General features: G+C 41.2%; 1 protein-coding gene across 2 annotated transcripts in view; it reads right to left on the bottom strand.

Annotated features, from left to right (window-relative positions):
* PDHX (pyruvate dehydrogenase complex component X) overlaps positions 1-26,063 on the bottom strand; it is a 93,899-nt gene that overhangs the window by 36,066 nt on the left and 31,770 nt on the right. For both annotated transcript variants that reach the window (XM_051825977.3, XM_008269678.5), the window contains exons 3-5: positions 25,339-25,439; positions 16,429-16,628; positions 6,971-7,069 (exon numbers count right to left, since the gene is read on the bottom strand). In XM_051825977.3, the coding sequence (XP_051681937.3) occupies positions 6,971-7,069; positions 16,429-16,628; positions 25,339-25,439 (400 nt within the window). The remainder of the gene's footprint in view (positions 1-6,970; positions 7,070-16,428; positions 16,629-25,338; positions 25,440-26,063) is intronic.

Consider the following 26,063-nt stretch of genomic DNA (forward strand, 5'->3'; position numbering starts at 1 on the left):
TCTACTGTATTCTAGATATTGGCAGACACAATAGATACTTCCCACTAAGGAGCCCTGTTCCACATGAGGGGCAATACAGTAATCAAGTAAATAAACCAGAGGGGTGATGTGCTCCGAAGAACACAGAGTAATACAAGTGCATGTGAACTTCTGCGTGCACTTGTGTGTGCGTGCATGCGTGCGTCTGTTTTAGAGAACGAGAGGAAGAGAGAGAGAATAAAGGAGGGTTTTTTATTTTATTTGATAGAGTTAGACAGTGAGAGAGAGATGGAGAGAAAGGTCTTCCTTCCATTGGTTCACCCCACAATGGCTGCTACGGCTGGAGCTACGCCGATCCGAAGCCAGGAGTCAGGTGCTTCCTCCCGGTCTCCCATGTGGGTGCAGGGGCCCAAGCACTTGGGCCATCAGGAAGGGTTATTTTAAAACAGGACAGTCAGGGATGACAGTATGCCATAAAAGTGCAGGCCTCAAGAAGAGCTGGGCAAGGCAAGTTTCCAGGTTTCTAGGTGGAGGGAACATCAGGAGTAAAGGCAGGGAAAACAGAAAGCAGAGGCCAGTGAGGAGAGTGCTGTGAACAAAGTGGAGAGGATTAAAAGCTGAAGTCACAAAGGCAAGCGGAATGGCTCAGCAGGTTAGGCCACAGCGTGCAGTGCCACCATTCCATACAGGCACTGGATCAAGTCCTATGTGTACTTCTGATCCAGCCCTCTGCTAACATGCCTGAGAAAGCAGTGGAAGACGGCCCAAGTGCTTGGGCCCTTGCCACCCACATGGGAGACCCTGACGAGCTCCTGGCGTCGGACTGACCCAGCCCTGGCCAATGTGGCCTTTTGGAAAACTGCTCCGTCCTCCTCTCTCTCTGTAACTCTGTCTTTCAAGTAAAAACAAACAAATCTTTAAAAGTAAAAATAGCTAAAACCACAGAGGTGTTAACCAGCAGCTGCCAAGGCTGGGAATCAAACTAATCCATGGCCAAATCCAAAGCTGGGCATTTTCTATTGCTTCTCTAATACCTGGGGATATACTATGAAAATTAAACAAAGATGAAGGTTTCTCATAAAGATAGACTAGCACAGAATTCATCAAGTATATCTAAGATTAACAGCAATCCTGGTATTGAACAAAGGAGTACAATCTCTCTAATATAAACCTAAAAGTACAAAAGGCTTTTACCCATCAAATACAAAGGAACACAAGTGTAACTGGAGGCAGTGCTGGTTCTCAGAGGTTGAGTCACAGGATGGTGATGGGGACTGTAACCCAGGGGGTGCAGGAAGCATGCACCCTAGCAATGAGCTCAGGTACTGCACATGCTCTCGACAAGCTTCTGTTAGGAAATTCATTTTTAATTTAATTATGATATCTATAAACCAAAGTACCATTTTCCAATTATTTGTGATTACATATGTGTATAAATAAAGTGATTGCCAATACAATCCCTGGGGCCTTTATCATCAGCCAAAATCCTGATCAGATCGAAAAGTCTCAGCACTGACGCGAAAACAAGGCCATATGTTGATTGAGAAAAATACCTTCAACAAAAGAAATTCAGCTTCTAAGAGCTCCTAAAAATCACAGCATATCATTATTACTCTTTCAATTTTATGTAGGGTAATTAAATACCTCTCTAATAAAATTCATTATCTGGGTTTTGAAGCAATTCCAAACACATTGATTTCCTTTTATATGGGACCCTTAGTCATTAATTAAAAACAAACAAACAAAAATGAACATGGGGAGAACTCCAAAACTCTACATTGCCAATACCTGAATATTTTTATTCTCAAAAAGGTTGATGAAGCTAGATATACTTTTATCTCACTATCAGGCCATTACTATTTTACCAAGAAAAAGGCAGTTTAGTTTTATCCTTGTGGTAATTAAGAAGTTACTAGAGGAAAACATACAGGAAACATTCTATGACACTGATATGGGCAATGACATTTTGGATAAGACCTCAAAAGGCAATAAAAGCAAAAGTACACAAATTGGACTCTATAAAACTAAGAAGCTTCTGCATAGCAAAGGCAACAATCAACAGAGTGAACTGACAACTAACAAAATGAGAGAAAATATTTGAAAACCATGCATCTGGTAAAGGATATCTAGAATATATAGAATATATTTAATAAGCACAAGAGATTCAGCCACAAAATAATCCAGTTAAGAAATGAGCAAAGATCTAAATAAGTACTTTTTAAATGAAGAAATAAAAATGGCCAAGAAATACATGAAAGAAAATAAAAGATCAGTATCACCAACCATCCAGAAACTGCAAATAAAAATGACAATGAGGTGGGGGCCAGCATTGTGGTTCAAAGGGTTAAAGCCCCAGCTTGCAGCACCAGCATCCCATATGGGTGCCAGTTTGAGTCCAAGTTGCTCCACTTCCAATACAGCTCTCTGCTATGGCCTGGGAAAGCAGTGGAAGATGGCCCAAATCCTTGGGCCCCGGCACCCATGTGAGAGACCTGGAAGAAGTTCCTGGCTTCCTATCAGCCCAGCTCTGGCCATTGCATTCATCTGGGGAGTGAACCAGCAGATGGAAGACCTCTCTCTCTCTCTCTCTCTCTGGCTCTACCTCTCTCTGTAACTCTTTCAAATAAATAAAATAAATCTTAAAAAAAAAAAAAAGTATCTAATGAGGTATCATTTCACTCCAGTTAGAATGGCTATTATCCAAAAGTCAAAAAACAACAACTACTGGTGAGGATGTGGAGAATAGGAGACCTAATACACTGCTGATGGGAATACAAATTAGTCCAACCATTATGGAAAGCAGTACAGAGATCCCTCTAAAAACTAAAAATAGGTCTACCGTATGACCCAGCTATCCTACTTCTGGGAATATAGCCAAAGAAAATAAAGTTGGGATATGAAAAAGAAATCTGTGTTCCATGTTTACTGCAGCCCTATTCACAATATTTGCAATAGTAAAGATACAGAACCAATGCAGATGTCTAACAGTGGATGAAGTAGAAAATGTGGTGTGTATATTATATTATCTATATTATATAACATACACACACACTAGAATATTACTCAGCCATAAAGAAGAATGAAATACTGATATCTGCACCAAAATGGGTGGAACTGTAAAATAAATGAAATGAAATAACCCAGACACAAAGAGAAATCCCACATTTTCTCTCAGAAGTGGAAATTAATATATAGACAGGATATTTTAAAAAATGTAGATGCCATATTATCATCATACCAAATTATAATATTTGTGATTATATTTACTGAATTATATGCTTTACATAGTAATATGTCCTTCTTTCCTTACTTTTTGATTGAATCCCATTTTATGTAATGTTAATGTAACTATCCCTGCTTTCAAGAAAAGTAGTGTATAAATATATAATATTTACATATAAAGTATGCACAGCAACATGTTTGAAACTGTTAAATTTATGTGTGCTCAGTGAACTCTTCTTTATACTTTTCTATATTATTTGAGATATTTTAAAGTAGTAATTAAAAAGGCAAAAAAGAAGATTTTTGGATAAAACACTTCATGAAGAATAAAAGAAAACTGGAGTCATTGATTATAAACAATCAAGGAAAAACCAACCACAGCCACTGGTTCACTTTTATACAAAATTACTTTTATAACTGATTTTATACTCACATACCTCATGAAATATATATATATACATAAATCATACACAACAACTTAATGTTTCTGTAATGCAGGGCATAATTTTAACATTTCTGTACATGAAATAACTAATTAGACTGAACTTGAAGAGTGAGGAGGACAGTAAAAGCTGTTAGAACAAAACAGGAGACAAACACATGACACACATCTGCAGAAAGGCAGTGCATACGCTCTGGAAATTCACTCAGGGTAAACTTTCTCTTCCATAATCTCTCAAAGAGCGATTTGTTTAGGCCACGACGCATTCTGGAAAGGAGTATCATAAAAACAAAGTAGACACTTGTCTGTCATGCTTACCAGACTTTGGATACTATGATATAAATATAAACATTAGCTACTATTTACAATTTTTGACTTAGATATCCCAAGGACATTGAGCCTGCAGGCAAAAACCTTAATGTGTCCTGCTCTAACGGTGGCTCTGGCCCTTTCCTGAAACAGTCGCATATTAGAACATGTATCCTGAGCAGTACGTTGTAATGCTAAATTTACAAAGCAATCCTGACAGTAGTGATTTTCTTCACAAATACAATGAACTGGAGGAACTTCCTTAGCATTGGAACTTACCATTCTACTGCACTTCAACTTTCAATTGGCAAGGGAGAAGGACATCTCTCACCATTTTTTTAAGGATTTATTTATTTATTTGAAAGGCAGAGATACAACGGGGGAGGGGGGTGAGGAGAGAGGGAGGGAGAGGGAGAGGGAGAGGGAGAGAGGGAGAGAGGGAGAGAGGGAGAGAGGGAGAGAGGGAGAGAGGGAGAGAGGGGGAGGGGGGTAGAGAGAGAAAGAGAGAGAGAGAGAGAGAATCTTCCATCTGCTTTATTCCCTAAAGGCCATAACAGCCAGGGTTGGGCCAGGCCAAAGCGAGAAGATAGGAGTTTCTTCTGGGTCTCCCACGTGGGTGCAGGGGCCAAAGCAGTTTAACATCTTCCACTGCTTTCCAAGGCACATTACCAGGAAGTTGGATCAGAAGTGCAGCAGCTGGGACCTAGGTGGGAGATCCCACAGAAGCTCCCAGCTCCTGCTTTGGACACGCCCAGCTCTGGCAGTTGCAGCGAGTTGGTGAAGGAAATAGTGGATGAAAGATCTCTCTCTTTCTCTCTCTCTATAACCCTGCCTATCAAATAAATAAATACATCTTTTTTTTAAAAAAAGTCCACAGTCTGGGGTGTTGGCTTCAATCAGCCTTCAGGACAGCTGATTTCCTACTCATGTAGTATGGCATAAGCTCCACGGTATGTGTGTAAAAGAACCACACACAAAAATCTGGGCAACAAATCAATAAAGATATTTAAGAAGTTGCTATGCTGCTTTCAATACAAGAAACACCCAACAGTAAATCAGTGTTTTCATGAAGGGTACAATACCACAGCAGGGGAAAAAGTCACCTGGTTTAGAACTGTCACTTAATAATTTTATCTATCTCAATTTATAAAAATTATGGCCAGTGACATTTCTTATAAATGTTAACTAAAAATAGAATAGTACATTGTTTTAAAACATTTACTCAATTTGGAAGATTTACTACTTACTGCCAATGGAAATATAGAACAAAATACTGTGATTCTACGTTAGTTTACAAGCCTATCACTTAATCTTTGTCTTCTCAACACAATATGGCACATCTGTTTTAGTATACTCTAGAAAGATCCAATAATTTAAACAAATGGAAAGACATACCAGTGTTTCCTGAATACAAATGCTCATCATAAAGATGTCAATTCTCATTGGGTTTGTTAAAATGTGACAAAATCCCATAAAAATACCACGGTTTATATCTGCAACTCATTCATAGAGCTAGAAGAATAGCTTAAAATCCACTTGGAAGAATAATTTTAAAAGAATAAACCAAAAAAAAGCTGGTTTATTAAAAACAAAGAGCAAGGAAAAGAAATTTGCAGTACTAAAAAAATATAATGCTAACTCATAGACAGACGGACATGTGAAATAGGAAAGGAAATCCAAAGAACACCCAACTGACTATAGAAAATGCTTGGTAACATTACCACTGAATAAAATCCAAATGGGTAAGGATAAAATTATTTTAAAAATATATTTCCGGGGGCTAGCACTGTGGCATAGTGGATAAGGCTGCCACCTGCAATGCTGGCATCCCATATGGGGGCTGGTTACTGTCCCAGCAGCTCCTCTTCCTATCCAGCTCTCTGCTATAGATGGGAAAGCAGTGAAGATGGCTCAAGTCCTTCAGCCCCTGCACCTGCATGGGAGACCTGGAGGAAGCTTCAGGCAGCTCTTACCTTTACAGCCATCTGGGTAGTAAACCAGCGGATATATCTGCCTCTGCCTCTCAAATACATAAATCTTAAAACAAAAACAACAACAAAAATTCTGGGGCGAGCAGTGTGGCACAGCAGGTTAAACAGTGGCCTATAGTGCTGGCATCCCGCATGGGCATCAATTTGAGTCCTGGCTGCTCCACTTCTGATCTAGCTCCCTGCTAAAATGTCTGGGAAAGCAACCATGCACCCATGTGGCAGACCAGGAAGAACCTCTTGGCTCCTGGTCTCAGCCTAGGTCATTGTGGCCATTTGGAGAGTTCACCAGCAGATGGAAGATCTCTCTAATATATCTTTCCTTCTCTCTTTGTAACTCTGCTTTTCAGACAAATAAGTAAATCTTTAAAACATTTATATATACATATATATATTTCAATATCTAAAAAATTCTTTTTAAAGGTTCATTTATTATCATCTAATTGAAAGGTATAGTGTGATACGAATGGGAGAAACAGATGATAGATAGATACATAGATACATAGATAAGATGGATGGATATTTCATCTGTCCATGAGTTAGTAGTATACATTTTTAGAGGCCTAACCACTTGAGCCATCACCTGTTGCCTTCCTAGGCACATAAGTAGGAAGCCTGATTGGAAGTGGAGCAGCCAGACCTTGAATCAGAACTCAGATAGGGGATGCTGGTGTCTCAAGTGGTGCTATGATGCTTGCTCCTATGGTTTAGAAATTTAAATGCAATTCTGTGATTTCACACAACCTTAAAACAATATAAAATTTCACTGTTCTGCACTTTAGTTTTCTGCATTTATTACGATTTCTAAGGATCTGGCCTTGTTAGCAAATCAGAACTGTTCTTCAATAATGGGGCAATTACTCAGAAAAAAAAATACATATAATTTACAGAGACAAAGGCAATTAAAATTACAAAAGAACAGCAAACCTTTTTAAATGTTAACACTGAATAAGCTCTTTTGAAATTCTTCCAGAAAAAAGATGATCATGACAAATAATGGAATTGGCTATTACAAAAAGCATATACCTACTCTTTAGTGAATATTCCCCGAGGCCCAGTGGCTGTGCCCTGGCCAGCATCCAGTGCATGTTTTTCCAGAATATTGCGGGCAGCTGGACTTAAACGTAACCTAGGAAGAAAATATAAAGTTTAATGGAATCAACACTTATATTTGATTCAGAGATGTAAATGTCAACAGTTCTGTTGATAATTAGAAAAAGAATCATATAAAAAAGATAAAATGACTCCCATTGATATGTCACAGTCCAAATAATCTCCACTAATCTCGTTTCTTTTATTCTCAAAACATTTTTTTTTTTTTTTTGACAGGCAGAGTGGACAGTGAGAGAGAGAGACAGAGAGAAAGGTCTTCCTTTGCCGTTGGTTCACCCTCCAATGGCTCAAAACATTTTCTTAAAAATCTATTTAGCATTTCAAAACATCTTTTCAGTAAGAATAAATATTAAAAGAACTTTTATTTTGATTAGTTACTTTTTACAAGCCTCCTCATCCCACACATAGAACTAACTAGTACTGCTCTTTTATGCATTTTTATTGTGGTAACTATACCCATGGATTACCATTTGGTGCATTTTAGGTACACAGTTGAGTGGCATTAATTACAACCATACTGCTTTGCAACCATCACCATAACTTTTTCATCTTCCCAAACTGAAACTCTGAATCTACCAAGGAATAAAAATTTCCATTCCTTCCTTCCCCAGCCTCTGGCAACTTCTGTTCTTTGTCTCTACCAATTTGACTGCTCTAGGTACTTCACATAAGTATTTGTCTTTTTTCTGACTGGCTTATTTTATCCAGCATTAAGTTTTTCAAGGCTCATCCTTGATGTAGCATATATAAGAAGTCCTTACTTGTACGGCTGATTAACGTCCCACTGGTTGTGTATAGCATTTTGCTGATGTGAATAATGCTGCTGTGAACATAGATGTATAAATGTTTCTTCAGGTCTCTGCTTTCAACACTTTTGAGTACAGAACCAGAAACTGAATTCTTGGATGATATGATAAACTGATTTTTTATTTTCTGAGGAAGTGGTATACTCTTTGCCATAGTGGCTGCATCATTTTCCACCAGCAATGTACAATGATTCCAATTTCTCCACGTCCTCACCAAGGCTGGTTGTTCTGGGGTTTTTTTGGATGAGAAGTATAACAGCAGGTGTGGAGGGGTGTCTCACTGTGGTTCTGATTTGCATTTTTCTAGTGACTGGTGATACTGGGCAGCTTTTCTAGTGTGGGGCAGCCATTGGTTTATCATCCTGGGAGAAATGTCTATTGAACTTCTTTTGCTCAGCTTTAAAGTGGGTTGTTTGTTTCTTGTTGTTAAACTGTATTCCTCACATTCTTTACAGACCCTAGTATTTACATGAAAGTACATTTACTTAACATGTACACCAGAAGAAAGAATGGCAATAACAATAATACTACCTTTAAAGACAAGGACACTGGGGCATGCCCAAAGATGCATGACTAGTAAGTATCTATTCTTCCATTAAGTCCTGTAAGCAAAGCAGCAAACACCAAGGACTACAAAGTCAGGTAGAGAAAATAAACACAGATTAGGTCCAGAGGTTTAAAATGAAGAAACGAAGAGGAACAACTGTGGCACTTGCTGGGAATCAGGAATGTAGCTCTAGCTGAGATGGACCCAAAGTTACTAAATTTTTAGATTTTTCAAGAGAACTGAAATTTTAGACTGTGAAATTAACCTGTAATAGTTAGTGAAACCAGTGCCATCTTATCTGAGGCCATCTTAAGCCTCAGGCACCAATGTAGGCTCTGGTCCAGTCACCATTTTGTACAATAAGTTTCAGTTTCCAAAATCCAGCCTGGTTTACCAGAAATCAAGTGACCACAAGGCCCAATCATATGCATTGCTTTTGCCCAGCCAGTGGAATCTGCTATTCTTACTCCCTAACCTCTGCTAAACTATGTAAGACTTGCTCTTCTAGTACAGGCTTCTGCCGTCTCTTGTGTACAGAGAGACAGCCTTGCTGGCTGACAATAAATCTTTATTCTGGGATTTGGTATGTTTTGTGGCTTTTCGTTGGTGTCATGAATTGGATCCTTGCTCTCCCCTCAGGAATCTGAGGTACTTCAGGATTCTGGATTCCTGCCAAACACAAAACCACCCCCTGGACCTCCTTCTTCAACACTGAACTCTCTGATTTCCATCCACTAGCCCTTCAAAAGTTCTGAGGTAAGACGGGGTGGGCGGAGGATTCTCTCATTCTGACATTCTGTGGGTTGTGGTTCTACGTGACTTTGCCTCGAAGTCCTGGTACCAGGTACCGCAACTCCTACAGTCTCCTGCCTCTCTATAGAATTTGCATCCCAGGCAACAGTGGGTGTGGATGACAGCTCAACCCTCTGCCTCCCTTCTATGGGTTTTACGCCTGGGCTCCAGTACATGCAGGTGACAACCCCAATCCTTTGCTCCCTTACTCTCCTTGTACAACTGCCGTGATCTCAGGGACGCTCACTATCTGCCAATCCGACCACTCAGTTTGCTATGAGAGCTTCCACATCCCATGTTCTGTCTGACTCTCCCTTCAGCTGTCTCCTAAATAATCTTGTTCCTCTCAAACTGGCACTGGATTTTAAACGCTATCACCTCATCTTTGTAATCAGGCACAGACCAGGTATGACCTTTCAACAACTAGTCCAAACGGCCACTTAACAGCATGTTTGACCAACATTCTTAGGGCTCTCTACCACTTCTGTGAGTGTTCAGGAAAGTGGAAGGGGATTCTCTACATTCAAGCTTTCTTCTATCTCACATCTAAACCTTCTCTCTGCACTTCATGTTCCCTGACTCAGGTACTCTTGGTCACTAAGGCTACTACTAAAGACCCAGGGCCAGATCCAAAACACCTTTTGTTTTTGTTTTTGTTTTTGTTTTTTAATAGATTTATTTGAAAGGCAGAGTTACAGAGAGAAAGAGAGAGATAGAGAGTCTTCCATCTGCTGGCTCACTCCCCAGGTGGCCACAACAACCAGAGCTGCACCATTCTGAAGCCAGGAGAGCCAGGAGCTTCTTTTAGGTCTCCCATGCGGGTGCAGGGGCCCAAGGACTTGGGCCATCTTCTACTGCTTTCCCAAGCCATAGCAGAGAGCTGGATTGGAAGCGGAGCAGCTGGGACTCAAACCAGCACCCTTATGGGATGCCGGCACTGCAGGCGGCAGCTTTACCCGCTAAGCCACAGCACTGGCCAAAACCCCTTTCTTCTACATTCGATCCTGTGGATGAGCCCCCACGTTGCACCCCTGACCGCAGACACCAGCTCAGCCCTTTTCTGCTCGGCCCGAAACGATTAGCTCCCACTCAACAATCTCAAAGCCCACTGTCTGCTCTGGTTCTCACTGTCTCGTTGGCACCTCCCCCTCTTGCCCAGGAATTTCAGGAGGTGACATCTGTATCTGCTCTGGTTCTCACTATAGCTCTCTGTCCCACCCAGAAATTCCAGGAGGCAGCATGTTTCTACTCCCTGTCTTCTGCTTGCCCTTATCTCAAAACCAGCCCTTGTTCATTTCTATTCCCCCTGCTCCTCCTCCTCCTTCCTTATCTCAAACCCAGTCCTTGCTCCAACTTTCCCTCCCCCATTCTGCTAATTCAACATGGTATACCCGCTCTGCCACCACCGCTTCAAGCCCTTGACCCTCCCTTTCCTGTGCCCAGTCCCCAAGTCATTCGCTCCTGCACAGCAGCTAGGGAACCTGCCTCCATGTTGCCCTTTCCAGAGGTGGTGGGAATGGAGCGCACAGTCAGGGTTCATGTTCCTTCCTCACTTGCTGATCTCTCTCACAAATCAAACAACAACTGAGTTCCTTCAACTCTAACCCAGTGTCATACATTAAAGAGTTTCAATATCTAACCAGTCCTATGATGTAACTTTTCACAATGTCTTTATGATCCTCTCGAATCCCCTCCTTCCAGAGGAGCGAAGGTGAGTTTGGGATCAGGCCCATCTCCGTGCTGATGAAACCCATCAAACTGACCCTGCTCATCCCGTAAGTGCAGATGCAGTTCAAGAACAGGACCCCAACTGGAACTACAACTCTCCAAATGGCATAACGGCCAGAAATTGCTTCATTACACTCAATTAACCTGCACTGTTCTCCTCCAGGGATTCAGAGACAGTCCCCATTTGTTTGTTCAAGCCCTAGCCAATGATCTAGGCACTCTTGATTTAAACCCCTCCTTCCTTCTCCAGTATGTTGATGACCTCCTCCTTTGCAGTCCTTCAAAAATGGAACAACAACAGAAGGCTACTCTTAATGTCCCAGAAGCCAAGAGTTACCAGGTATCCTTCACCAAGGCACAGCTTTTCTTGTTTGAGGTAACACATCTTGGTGTACACCTCACTCCCACTTACAAGGCTATCACCATAGACAGAAAGCACCTAATAACTAACCTCCCACCTCCTTTTTTTTTTTTTTTGTATTTGACAGGTAGAGTTATAGACAGTGAGAGAGAGAGAGACAGAGAGAAAGGTCTTCCTTCCGTTGGTTCACCCCCAAATGGCCACTACGGCCAGCGATGCGCCAATCTGAAGCCAGGAGCCAGGTGTTTCTTCCTAGTCTCCCCTGCAGGTACAGGGGCCCAAGCACTTGGGCCATCCTCCACTGCCCTCCCAGGCCACAGCAGAGAGCTGGACTGGAAGAGGAGCAACTGGGACTAGAACCTGGCACCCATATGGGATGCTGGCACCACAGGCGGAGGATTAACCAAGTGAGCCACAGCGCCGGCCCCCCCCTACCTCCTTCTACCAAAGAAGAAATTCTTTTTAGGTCTGACAGGAGTCCTATGCTCATGGATTTTAAATGTCTCCCTTCTAGCCTGACCATTCTACAAAGCCACAAAGGGATCCCTCCAAGAGCCTCTCATTACCCCAGTCACCTCCCAATAACATAAGCGCCAACAGGCTATTCTACAGGCCCCTGCCTTACACTTACCCGATCTCACATGGCCCTTCCTCATTCATGTCACTGAAAACCAAGGAGCAGCCTTGGGGCTTTTCAGCCATCAACTTGGTCCCTCTTTTGCTCCTGTAGCCTATCTCTCAAAAACACTAGATCCCACAGTCAAAGGACCATTATCAACTACTGAGTAAAGCACTCAATATCCCCTGGCATTTCCATATCCACTATCCACCCTTCTGCCCTTGATGAACCCACCTCCGAGAAACGGTGACCAAGCAGCCATTTGCCATTTCTAACACCAGATAAGCACTGATCCTCTCTTACAGCACTACAACTTCTGTGGGAATAATATCAAACACACTCCTCGCCCATCTACCCCTCTTGGCTCCATTTGGATTTACACCTCCAAAGAACCTTCTCAGACTTCATTCTCACTGAGATCCACACTTTTCCATATCTGCTCCTACTGCCTCACTCCCTCTTAAATAACCACATTGAATTCCTTGATAATCTCCTCTCTTCTGCTCTTTGTGTCTGTTCTGCATCCACACTGGCACCAGGAACACATTATGTATGGCAATTTTAGATTTACACCGCTTCCACTCCTGCTAAATTACTTAACACTACCTTCTGCCTCATCATGGGCTGTGCAGGCCCTATCACTCTGTATTATGATTTCGCTCAGACCTGCTCACATAATTGTTTTGACTGAACTAGATATACTTTATCTCAACTGGAAACACAACCATACTATCTCTGCCTAACCAAAGATAACACAGGATCATGTAATGATGCTTACTGGAAAGGTTGCTCATCATGGTTCTGTAAATACTATCATACCAACCATAGGTATGGCCTCCTGGGAAAACAACTCTCTAAGGTCTTGACCCCAGCTGAGGCACAAAGATCACAGGAACCAACTCTTCTTGACTTTCACTACAACTAACCCCTACATTCAGGTTTGGCAAAATGGAGTTGAGGGATCTATTACTTTATATATGGACTCCAACACACAAGATCCCCATGAACCATAAAAATTATCAGGGCTTACACTCAGCTCCCAACGGCTCTTATGAACATGGTGGTTGATATAGTAAGGGAGTCCTCTAAATACCTGTCCCAACTAATTAACCTGGTCAACCTCCCTTAACATGGTTATAACTCATCAATCTGTCTCTCACCCTACTTTATCAACTACCCAATTCTACTTTACCGTCTGCCCTTTACTAACAACTATGCTTTATATACCTCCTATTGCGGCCGGCTCAGGTTGGTGCTCAGACTCAAGCTGGCATAAACACGTGGACTGGGCGGCCCTTCTCATCTTCCTGCTGTGGCCTGGGGAGGGGAGAGCCTGCTATTTTCTGCAGGACACAGATCTCCGGGTGGAGATGACAGACGGAGGGAAAACCAGCCTTAAGGTGTTTGTGTAGCCTGGTGAAATACTGCTGGCGTCTCTGAGGGACTGCCCCGTGGGTCTGGGCACAGACACTGGAATTCCTTGGAGCATGGAGAAAACTCTGGGGCTCCATGACTCCAGCCAGATCCAGGCCTGAGGCCGCTGACACTTGACACTGGGGCCATTGGTTAGTGAGGAGCAGACTTTGTATCTTGAGCCAAGAAGCAAGACCTGGGGGTGGGGGGAGGGGGGCAGGGGTGGGAGCCAATACTGAGTGCCTGCAGCATCTACGACTATCTTCACAGCTCAGAACTTGTAACTAAAACATTTAAAGAATCGGATTTTGAATGAAAATTAAAGGGCAAATGTTCTCAAACAAACAAAAAAATATCTCTACAAACTGCTGTATTCACAATCCTCAGAAAGTCGTCGGTCATCTTTCTCTACATTCTGGAGGACAACATGCAACATGCTGGATTACCAACGTAGCAGAGCAACCCAACAAGATTATGCCACATAACATTCCCTATATTATCAATATGACTGCCACTTCCACTGCTTCCTTCTCTAACCCACCTGGAGCCTCATTTATTTGTAATTACACCACATACACCTGTATTAACAGTTCTATGCCTGGTCCATATGTGTTGGTGATCCTTTCCTCGCACTGAACATTATATGACTACTCAGAGTTCCTTTTACAGACTAATCCCACAACCTGCAAGAGACCAGCAATCTTTCTCCCAGTCTTGGTTGGAATCAGCTTTGCAGCTTCCCTCTTTTCAGTGGTGATCTCGGGAACTGCTCTAGGCCACAGTGTTATCTCTATTAACTGGCTCCCAGAACAATTCCAACAACTACAAGAGAAGGTCACCAGACCCACTGAGACTCCAGCAGATGCCATTTGGGGCCTTCAAAATCAGGATCACCTCACTAGCAAGGGTAGTGCTACAAAACAGGCTAGCTCTGGACCTCATAACAGCTGAAAAATGGGGAACTTGTATCTTTCTGGGAGAACAATGTTGCTATTATATTAATGTTAAAATGCTCCAACAAATTGCCACATCTATTAAGCAATCTGCCTAAGGTCCATTCAAAGAATCCCACCTCTCTCCCTCCCTATGAAGCTCTCTCATCACTTGGTTAATGCTACTACTAGGACCACTGGCTGCTATTCTCACCTTGGCTTTAAACTACCTTGTCTGTTGAAGTGTATATAGGAGTTGATCATGGAACAAACCAAAGCCTTCACCAATCAGGTGGTCAACCAAATGTTACTGCAAGGATAAACTCAACTTCCTACCCCAGAGATCACGGCTTGAGATGCCACCCCATGCCAGCAAGTAGCTTCAGAAGATAGATCATTGTCCCTCCATCCCTCGCAGGCTTTGGGGGCTGGTGTAATCCTATATCATGTTTGCTTTATAGAAAATAAAAGGGGGGACTATTAGTAAAACAAGCGCCATCTTATCTGAGGCACCATCTTAAGCCTTGGGTACCATCTTAGGCTCTGGCTCAGTTGCCATTTCGTACAATAAGTTTTGGTTTCCTAAGTCCAGCCTGATTTACCAGAAATCAGGTGACCTAATGGCCCAACCATATGTGGTGCTTTCGCCCCACCCAATGGGATTTGCTGTTCTTACTTCCTTATCTCTGCTAAACTATATAAGACTTGCCCTCCTAGTGTAGGCTGCTGTTTTCTCCTGTGCACAGAGGCAGCCTTGTCAGCGACAATAAACCATTCCTTTACTCCAGGATTTGGTGTGTTTTGTTGTGGCTTTTCAGTAATCAACCAATTAAAAAATTTGAAATCATGCTGGGGGCCAATACTGTGCAGATTCACTGGTCAGTCAGTTTCTTACCTACACAGAAGGGCCTGATTCATGTGAATCTCTAGAAGATGGAGCTCCAGAGAGCTGGAACATATACTATTATCTCTGCCTGGGGAGATGGTGGATCATTAAGTACAAAACATCAGTGAGACTGACTTTGATTTTCATGATCAATGAAACAGGAGAAAAGAGTGACCAGGCATCAGCGTCATAAATACTCTGTGTGGTTAAGGGAATTTAAAAACCAGTATTTCAAAGACTACTCTTAATTTTTTTTTTCTGACAATAACAGTGGTAAAGGGAAAAACACTGAAAAATGAAAGAATCTGAATTTTTAAGTTCAAAAGCAGTTCTTCATAGAACCTTTTCTCTGTGAAGGATTTTTTCTTTACAATTTTATATAATTACAAGGAATATTAAAATAAATAAATGAAACATGAAATCTGGCAGAATTTATAGAACCTATCATTTGAAACTATGAAAAGCTCAAGTAAACAAAGTTTACTGTCAGTGTTGTTACAGAACAATGAGACAAAACTGAGCTCTAATGTGTCAGAACTCAAATATACAGGAGCTTGCAAAGAAACCCATGTTGAGGCTGGCATTGTGGCACAGCAACTAAAGGTACACCTTACAGTGCTGGCATCCCACATCATAGTGCCAGTTCAGGACCCTGTTGCCTTGCTTCTGATTCAGCTTCCCAATGATACACCTGAGAAGGCAATGGACAAAGGCCCAAGTGCTTGGGGTCTTGCCACTCACAATGAAGACCACGATGGAGTTCTAGGCTCCTGACTTTTACTTGGCCTAGCCCTAGCTACTGCAGGCATTTGGGAGGTTAATTAGTAGATGAAAAATCTCTAACTTTGTCTCTCAAATAAATAAATAAAACTTTAAAAAAGAGATGCATGTTAAAAGGCTAGTTCCATTTTATATCAGTCACACATTTGAAACCAGAATTCACATTACACTAATTAGAATCCCATGAATGGAACATGATGTGAAGTGCGGTATACTGCCCTCTGTTCAGGAATTCTAAAATCTCATTCAAGCACACTGTAGCACTGACTATGCTGTTCCTTGCTGGGCAAGCTACCTGGAACATAGCGGGTCTTCAGTAATTTACTTGTTTACTGAATGCACAGGGATAGTAAGATAATCATTTCTAATCTCACTGTCTTAAGATAAAAAAGGAAGACCAGTAATTTCCTACTTAATGTAAAAAGACGTTTTGAGTATAATAATGATTAAAATACACTAAAAACTACTATAATAATTTTTAAAACATTATCATTCAAATAAACACACTCACTGCAGGGTTCCTGGGGTGTGTTCTCTCTTGACAGGCGTGGAAATTTGTGGTTCTGGTGAGGGAGGAGGCACTGATGGTTTTGCAGCTGGTGGTGGAGGACCTACATCTTTGGGAATTTCAACATTTTTCCAATCTGCTCCTTCTTCAACAATCAAACCAATTAGTGAACCCAGCTTTATGTTTTTAGTTCCTTCTTCAACCTGTATTTCAGAAAGAAAATAGAGGTGGAAAGGCCCCTGACCACATGAAGTAGTTTCTTTCTTTGTTGGGTAATTCTGCACCACTTAGAAAGACCTCTTAATATGAGCTAAAAGCTGCTTCCAACAAGACTTGCCTTTGCCTTCAACTCACCACCTCCTCCCATTTAAACCTTCCTTCACCAGTCTCCCTCTTCCAGTTACTAGCGTTATCCCTAAGAAAGGAACAAAGCCAATACCTCTCCTCTTTCTGACAACCTTCAAATATTTTAGCTATCAGTACCACCTTCTTTTGGATGTCAATTATTATGTATCCAAAACAGGAGGCTATGGATACATGTCTCAGCCATTTGTCTTCCCTGGACAGTTCCCAAACAATGGCTTCAAAACTCCAGAGCTCAAAGGATGTATCTGCTCCAAATCAGTCTGATCTACTAAAATTAATGTAAAGCAAAATCTTCTCAGTAAATTTAGCTTTTGGAAACAACATTCCATCATACAGATAGAATCAGTAAATTATTCCGGTTAATGTTCAGTATAGTTTCCCACTTTCTCTGCATGTAATTCTTTACCCAACGATCTAATCGTAAAATCTGAAATATGGTGGTGGCTCAGCTACTCAAACATTTTTTCACAGACAATGCCAATTAAAAATCTAAATAGAATAAAATGACTTTTTAAGTTAAATGTATTGAAGCGTTTCAGCAGCATTAATTCATAAAGAAAGAGCTTAATTTACTTATTAAAATGAGTCCCTACAAAATCTTTATATAAAGATATTTTTAAGTTCAAGACTGGAACAAAATGTTATTCTATAAAATCACTATTATTGTATTTCAATTACTTTAGTCAGGCTCATTACAGATGCATTTAATGAATAATAGACTAATAGGCAATTGGATATTCACTAATATGGTAATTATAAGGAAAAGTGTAACTAGAATGAGTCTGACATTTCAAAGTAACATTAATTTTGACCTTATTAGTGGGTACACTATTCTTATAATAATTAGGCATAAGTTCTTGGGGTTAGGAACCTTTACTAATTACTGATAGAGGACAGGAACAATGCTGTGATGAAGTAAAATATATTCAAGAATTGGGCTCATACAATTAAATAAGGATGTTTAATGTTAATTACAAACTGTGGAAAAATACTACACAATCCAAGAAAATTTTAGCTGCTTAGTTATTTGTCAGATTCTGAAAAGTTCTACTTCTACTGACCTTTTTTCTTTAACCATTTCAAGAAAATGAATTATATTACTGGGCTAACAGATTTTCTTCCTCTAAAAGTGTTTTATTACCCACTTAAGATTTGCTAATTCGGGGCCAGCGCTGTAGTGCTGTAGGTTAATCCTCCACCTGCAGTGCTGGCATCCCATATGGGCACCGGTTCTAGTCCTGGCTGCTCCACTTCCCATCCAGCTCTCTGCTATGGCCTGGGAAAGCAGTAGATGGCCCAGGTCCTTGGGCCCCTGCACCCACATGGGAGACCTGGAGGAGGCTCCTGGCTTCGGATCGGTGTAGCTCCGGCAGTTACGGCCATTTGGGGAGTGAAACAGCAGACAGAAGACGTTTATTTCTATCTCTCCCTCTCACTGTCTGTAACTCTACCTCTCAAAAAATAATACATAAAATCTTAAAAAAAAAAAGAACTGCTAATTCAAAATTAAACTAAAATGATTAATCTTCTTTAAAAGAAATAGAAAAATGAAACATTAAGTGATATAACGTCTCTGATATTAAACTTCTTTAACATTGAAGCAGAAATAGGATTAATGTCCAAGTACAAATGACCATCATTCAAATTAAAAATACTCTTTTTAAAAAAGCAAAGTTTTAGTTTTTGAAATATCAATATATTTCTGAAATCTGAGTCAGATACCACAATGAATCTGAAACAGATTCTTCAGCTCATCTCTCTCCTTTTTTTTTTTTTTTTTTTTTTACAGGCAGAGTTAGAGAGAGAGAGAGAGACAGATAGACAGACAGACAAGACAGACAGACAGAGAGAAAGGTCTTCCTTTTTCCGTTGGTTCACCCCTCAAGTGGCCGCTATGGACAGTGCGCTGCACTGATCCGAAGCCAGGAGCCAGGTACTTCCTCCTGGTCGCCCATGTGGGTGTAGGGCCCAAGGAACTGGGCCATCCTCCACTGCACTCCCGGGCCACAGCAGAGAGCTAGACTGCAAGGGGAGCAACCGGGAAAGAATCCAGTGCCCCAACTGGGACTAGAACCCGGGGTGCCGGCGCCGCAGGCGGAGGATTAGCCTAGTGAGCCACGGTGCCAACCTCAGCTCATCTCTTTTATTATAAACATTAAAAATACTTCCGCACGTATTCTGCCAACATGACACTGACCTTTTAAAAAAAAGATTTATTTTATTTTATTTTATTTGAAAGGCAGTGTTACGGGGTAGGGGCGGAAAGGGAGAGACAAGAGATCTTCCATCTGCTGCTTTGTTCCCCTAAAGGTCGGAACAGCAAGGGCTGGGCCAGGCCAAAGCCAGGAGCCTGGAGCTTCTTCTGGGTTTCCCAGATGGGTATCATGGGCCAAGCACTTGGGCCATCTTCTGATGCTTTCCCAGGCACGTTAGCAGAGAGCTGGACTGGAAGTGCAGCAGCCGGCACAAGAACCAGTGCCCATATGGAATGCCAGCATCACAAGTGGCAGATTTACCTGCAACACTACAACACCAGCCCTGACACTGACACTTTCCTAAAAGTAGGTGACAATAAATATTTACTATTTTAATTTTTACCATATCCAAATATCAAATGAAAGTTATTTTTAATTACTCCCATTTTTTCCATTTAAAAGTGACACTATAAAGTATGAAATCCAAATACAATGGATAATTTCTAGTAATAAATTGCTATACAACTTTTATAACAGAAGTTAAAGAAAATAGTGTTGATTACAATTACATTTAAAATCATCAAAATCCATATGAACTTAAAATAATTTAACATTTTCTACAGAACTGAGAGTATCATCTAGTCAGAATTTGCTCTGGGCTTTAAGATAACATTTTCTCAATTAAAGATATCAAGATCTCCAAAGAAGAATCAATTAAAAGTTATACAACTTCAAATTTCAACAATAAGCATTCAAGCCATAAAATGCGACTCTGAAGATGAATGTGGTGATTTAATGAAAAATAAGGGTAGGGGCAAGGGAATCTAACAAATAAAGCTAATGAGAAAAATACATGCTTTAGAAAAATACCAATAACACAGAGATACAGCTAAAACACTTAAAAATATGATTAGCACCAAGAAGGGATATTCTTGCTGTTTTTGATTCAGATGATCAATAAAAGGAGTTTTTTTTTTTTTTTGAAACTGCTTTAATACCCATGGATGTTATCTTATGGAAATATTTGTTTTTTGAAAACTGCTTTAAATAAAGATCTATCAATATAGGGGCCGGCGCTGTGGCGCAGTGGGTTAATGCCCTTGGCCTGAAGCGCCAGCATCCCATAAGGGTGCCGGTTCTAGTCCTGGCTGCGCCACTTCCAATCCAGTTCTGTGTTGTTGCCTGGGAAAGCAGTAGAAGATGTCTGAAGTCCTTGGGCCCCTACACCCGTGTGGGTGACCCGGAGGAGGCTCCTGGCTCCTGGCTTCAGATGGGTGCCTCTCTGGCTGTTGCGGCCAATTGGGGAGTGAACCATCAGATGGAAGACTTCTCTCTCTCTATCTCTATCTGCCTCTCCTCTATCTGCGTAACTCTTTCAAATAAACAAAATCTTTTAAAAAAAATCAATATAAGAAAAAAAAACAATCAATACATTACATTTCAAAAAATTGTATGTTTGGCCGGCACCATGGCTCACTAGGCTAATCCTCCATCTGCGGCGCCGGCAGGCACCCCGGGTTCTAGTTCCGGTTGGGGCGCTAGATTCTGTCCCAGTTGCTCCTCTTGCAGTCCAGCTCTCTGCTGTGGCCCGGGAGTGCAGTGGAGGATGGCCCAAGTGCTTGGGCCCTGCACCCCATGGGAGACCAGGAAAAGCACCTGGCTCCTGGCTTTTTCTTTGACAGGCAGAGTAGACAGTGAGAGAGACAGAGAGAAAGGTCTTCCCTTTGCTGTTGGTTTACCCTCCAATGGCCGCCGCAGCCGGCGCACCGCGCTGATCCGATGGCAGAAGCCAGGTGCTTCTCCTGGTCTCCCATGGGGTGCAGGGCCCAAGCACTTGGGCCATCCTCCACTGCACTCCCTGGCCACAGCAGAGAGCTGGCCTGGAAGAGGGGCAACCGGGACAGAATCCTGCCCCCTGACCGGGACTAGAACCCGTTGTGCCAGCGCCACAAGGCGGAGGATTAGCCTAGTGAGCTGCGGCGCCGGCCCTGGCTCCTGGCTTTGAATTGGCACTGCACGACGACGGCAGCAACGCACTAGCTGTGGCAGCCACTTCGGGGGTGAACCAACGGAAAAGGAAGATCTTTCTTTCTGTCTCTCTCTAACTCTGTCTGTGCAAAAAAAAATTGTATGTTTAAATAATATTAACATTCTACACCTTTTTCAACCCCAATGGTATCCTACTTTGTTTGATAAATTAGATAGCAACTCTAGAGAGGATGGAAGCCAGATCAGAGAAGCTCTATTACAACTCTGCATTTCATCTTAAGATTCTACTTCGTTAATTTATCAATTTAAACACCTGCTGTTCAATTTAAGTACTAAATTTAAGACCAAGTTAATGAATTGATCTCTATTTGTGTAATAATTGAAGATTTTCTGCATGGTAATTTGCCAGGGATTAAAAGGGAGTTTGAAAACTCCCACTAACTGAAATACATTAGAAATAAATCATAAAATTATTTAGATTGACAGCAATTATTCCTTATTAATAGTGTTAGCAGCACCAAAGCTTTTTATGGTTCTAATAAAATGTAATAAGTATTTTATTTTTAGAATCAAATACAAGATGTAAAAAATATGAAACAGCAAACAAAGAAAATAATGAGATTATGTGGAAAAAATACAAAAATCTTTCAAAGGCTATGGAATTAAATTCCAAAGAGTAAAATAGTCTGTAATTTCGAATACTTTAAAAGATGTGGGCTAAAGCTAAACACTCGAGATTTTTTATAGAAAACATTTATTTAATAAATATGAATTTTGAAAGAACACTAGAGTTTTGTGGTGATAGTTTTAGCGTTTACTTTTGGTGTTTATTTATTTATTTTTTTTTTTTATTTATTTTTTTTATTTTTGACAGGCAGAGTGGACAGTGAGAGAGAGAGACAGAGAGAGAAAGGTCTTCCTTTGCCGTTGGTTCACCCTCCAATGGCCGCCGCTGCAGCCGGCGCACCGCGCTGATCCGATGGCAGGAGCCAGGATCCAGGTGCTTTTCCTGGTCTCCCATGGGGTGCAGGGCCCAAGCACGTGGGCCATCCTCCACTGCACTCCCTGGCCATAGCAGAGAGCTGGCCTGGAAGAGGGGCAACCGGGACAGAATCCGGCGCCCTGACCGGGACTAGAACCCGGTGTGCCGGCGCCGCAAGGTGGAGGATTAGCCTATTGAGCCACGGCGCCGGCTTACTTTTGGTGTTTAGTTTTATACCATCCCTTGCCTTTTAGTAAGCTCAATTATACATCTCTAATTTTTTTAAAGATTTATTTTACTTATTTGTAAGGCAGGGTTAGAGAGAGGGAGAGAAAGAGAGACCAATCTTCCATTCATTGGTTCACTCCCAAAATGACTATAACAGCCATGCCTGGGGCAGGCTGAAGCCAGGAGCCAGAAGCTTCATCTGGGTCTCCCACATGGATGCAGGGGCTACAGGACTTGGGCCATTTTCTTCTGCCTTCCCAGGTGCATTAGCTGGGAGCTGGGTTGGAAGCAGAGAAGTTGGGACTTTATCTGGTGCCCATTTACGAGACACCGACATTGCAGGCAGCAGCGGCAGTGGCTTAATCCATTATGTCACAACGCTGGCCCCCATGATTTTTAAAGTAAAAATACCTTCCAAGCACTCCAATAAAAGTCACTGTATTATGTCTGCTAATACAAGAATTATTTCACAATGAAAGATAAAGGGAAAGGAATAACTCTTGTTAGCAGGGTGGAGGGAGGGTTGAAATGAGGTAGAAAGCCAAATTAAAAAGGCACTTGGGACAGACATTTGGCCTGGTGGTTAAGACGTGGATTGGAACATCCACAGCCCACATCAGAGTACCTGTGTTTCAGTCCTGGCTCCACTCCAAATTCCAGTTTCTTGCTAATGCAAACCCTGTGAGGCAGCAGATGATGGCTCACGTACAAGAGTCCCTGCCATGAACATGGGTGACCTGAATTGAGTTCCTGGCTCACCCCTAGCTGTTGCAGGAACTTGGGGAGGGAACCAATGGATGGGAGATATCTCTTTCACTGTCTTTCAAATAAATAAAATTTTTCTAAATAAGAAAAAAGCTCCTAAAAACAGGCATTAATAATACAATTTTAATATTTCTACTTTCTCCTTGAAAAATTGCAGATGTGGCATTAATATGTTAATATATAATTAATATATTAATATATTATTCCTATTTTCCAAAAAGCATGTGAAATACTAATATAGTCATAAACTCATAAAATATACATAGGCTGGTGCCATGGCTCACTTGGCTAATCCTCCGCCTGTGGCGCCGGCACCCTGTTCTAGTTCTGGTTGGGGCGCCAGAGTCTGTCTCGGTTGCTTCTCTTCCAGTCCAGCTCTCTGCTGTGGCCCAGGAAGGCAGTGGAGGATGGCCCAAGTGCTTGGGCCCTGCACCCGCATGGGAGACCAGGAGGAAGCACCTGGCTCCTGGCTTCAGATCAGCACAGCACGCTGGCCGTAGCGGCCATTTGGGGGGTGAACCAACCAAAAAGGAAGACCTTTCTCTCTCTCTCTCTCTCTCTCTCTCTCACTATCTAACTTTGCCTATATATATATATATATATATATATATGAAACTCTGCCTATATATATACATATAATTTTGACCAGGAAATAGCTGTGCCACCATAGCTGTTATCTACTATGTCCACCCTTTTTCTGAGCATTGGGAACCAGCTGAATGGGCACTGCAAACCCACTGACATGGCTAGCCATTTAAAATGCATTACGAAGCAACCAAGTGGAAAATGCCATCAATTCTGGAAGATTTTCACAGCTAAACAATCCAGAACAAGGACCAGGAACACAGTCAGTCAATAACAAATGTTGCTCAGTTTTCTATATGTTGTAATTGAAGCAATTTAATTTTGTTTAGAAATGTTGCATAAATTAGTCAGATAGAATATTCTTGGCATGAATATCTACATTTTCCAAGTTATAAAGGTACAGAAATGTGATTCCCATTTTCTCCAAGAAAGTATATTTATGACAGTGTGTTTGAACCTGGATACTGATATCACAGATAACAAGTAAAGGAAGTCAGAATGTCAAAAATAAAACATAAGTGGCATTAGAAAGGTAAGAGAAAGATTTTCTATGGGCCAGCATCATGATGTAGTGGGTTAAGCCGCTGCCTGCCATGCCAGTTTGTGACCCGGCTGCTTTACTTTAGATCCTGCTGCCTGCTAAAGAGCCTGGGAAAACAGTGGAAAATGGCCCAAGTGCTTGGGCCCCTGCATCCATATGGGAGATCCGGAAGAAGTTTCTGGCTACTGGCTTTGGCCTGGCCAAACCTCGGCCATTATGGCCATTTGGGGAATGAACCAGTAGATGGAAGATCGAAATTTCCATCTCTCTCTCTCTCTCCCTCCCTCCTTCCCTCCCTCCTTCTCTTTCTGTGACTCTGCCTTTCAAAAAAATAAAGAAATCTCAAAAAAAATTTCTAGTAAGAAATACAAAATAAAAAAGTGTTATCAGATCTACATCTAAACAGAGTATAACATTCCAAGTGGTCTTCGGATAAAATATAAAAAGGAAGGCATTCTATATACAGGCACAGGGGAGCTGAGATTGTGACTCAGAATTAAATGCACTCCAGCAAGGGACTATTAACACATGTAGAGCTCACCTGTCCAAATTAAACTATACAAGCACACATGAATACTTAACATCCAGAACAACAAACTAACATCAATTATCAGACTACAGACTGACATGGGGGCTAATGGTGACAAAGTAGCTCAGTAACAAGCTAGTAATGGGAATATCAACCTTTACTGGGCCTTGCTGGGTAACAGGTCTTGGGATACACATACATATATTCTCTCACTTACTGTTTCCTACTACCTCATGGCATAGGTATTGTTATCATCATCTTCAATTAATTATGCAAAATGGTCACAGAGGTTAAAGAATTTGCTACTCATAGCACAGCAAAAGTGGTCACATTTTAGCTGCATGAGTCAGACAGCACTGTGAGTCCAGATGCACAGTCTTAGCTGCTACTCTACAGTATCTAACAAATGTTCTACAAGCTAAGAAACAGACATGCTGATTGACTCCTTCAGAAATATACCACATGACTCTACATAGTCCTGCTGTTATCATAAGCAGTTTTAACCTTTTTATTTTATTTTATTTACTTTCCACATAAGCTCTAATATTCCATTACTAATGAGAAACACATTATAGAAAATTTAGAAAATATAGAATAAGAAGCCATTTATTGGACTTCAACAAATTTTTAGTTGAATTTAAAATGTATTATGTAGTAGATAAACAGTAACTTTATTTCATGGATCATTAAGAAACTCATCATCCTGTCAAAGGTAATTAAAACAAAAACTTACCACTATTTTGGCTAAGATGCCATCATCACTTGCATCTAAGGTAACCACAGCTTTGTCAGTTTCAATTTCACATAATGCATCTCCGGCACTCACAGCTTCACCTACAAAACAAGACTGCATTGGTTTCTGGCTTTCTTTAAAATATCAATATTAAAACATGTGAATGTGTAAAACATGACTAAATATCAAAATATTCTATAGTTGCACAAGTAATTCTCATTACATGTGTGTGTTTATATTTGTGCATATACACAGGCTTTGTTGTATTTTCCCAAAGCTCTACAATAGACATAAATCATATTTGTTACAATTAAAAAGCTATTACAAAGATTATTGAGCAAATATTAAAGTGAAATCAAACTTTACAGACAATAGCAACAAATGCACATCCTCCTGAAACAAATCAGTTGCAGATCCCACATTGCCCCCCTTCATTAATACTCTTTGATTATTATCCCATGAAAAGTAGTATAACAATTCATAGCACTTCTGGGCTAACACCTTAGGGCAAGTTCAGAAATCCTCACACAGCATTAATGAATAAAGCATGTGAAGCATAAAAAGAAAAAAAAAATCAAAGACACAGTAAAATCAAATAAGGACTAGTTCTATGCAACAGAAAAAACATGGAAATTCAAAAATAATGAGCAAAACCTGAAGCTACAGACCTACTGCTTTCTGGATCTAGAAACACATTTGTAAAGAGGGTGAGAAAACATACAGTG

This window comes from Oryctolagus cuniculus, chromosome 1 (genome assembly GCF_051225735.1).
Source record: "Oryctolagus cuniculus isolate XC-2025 breed Fujian yellow rabbit chromosome 1, ASM5122573v1, whole genome shotgun sequence".
In the NCBI taxonomy this organism is placed as follows: Eukaryota; Metazoa; Chordata; class Mammalia; order Lagomorpha; family Leporidae; genus Oryctolagus; species Oryctolagus cuniculus.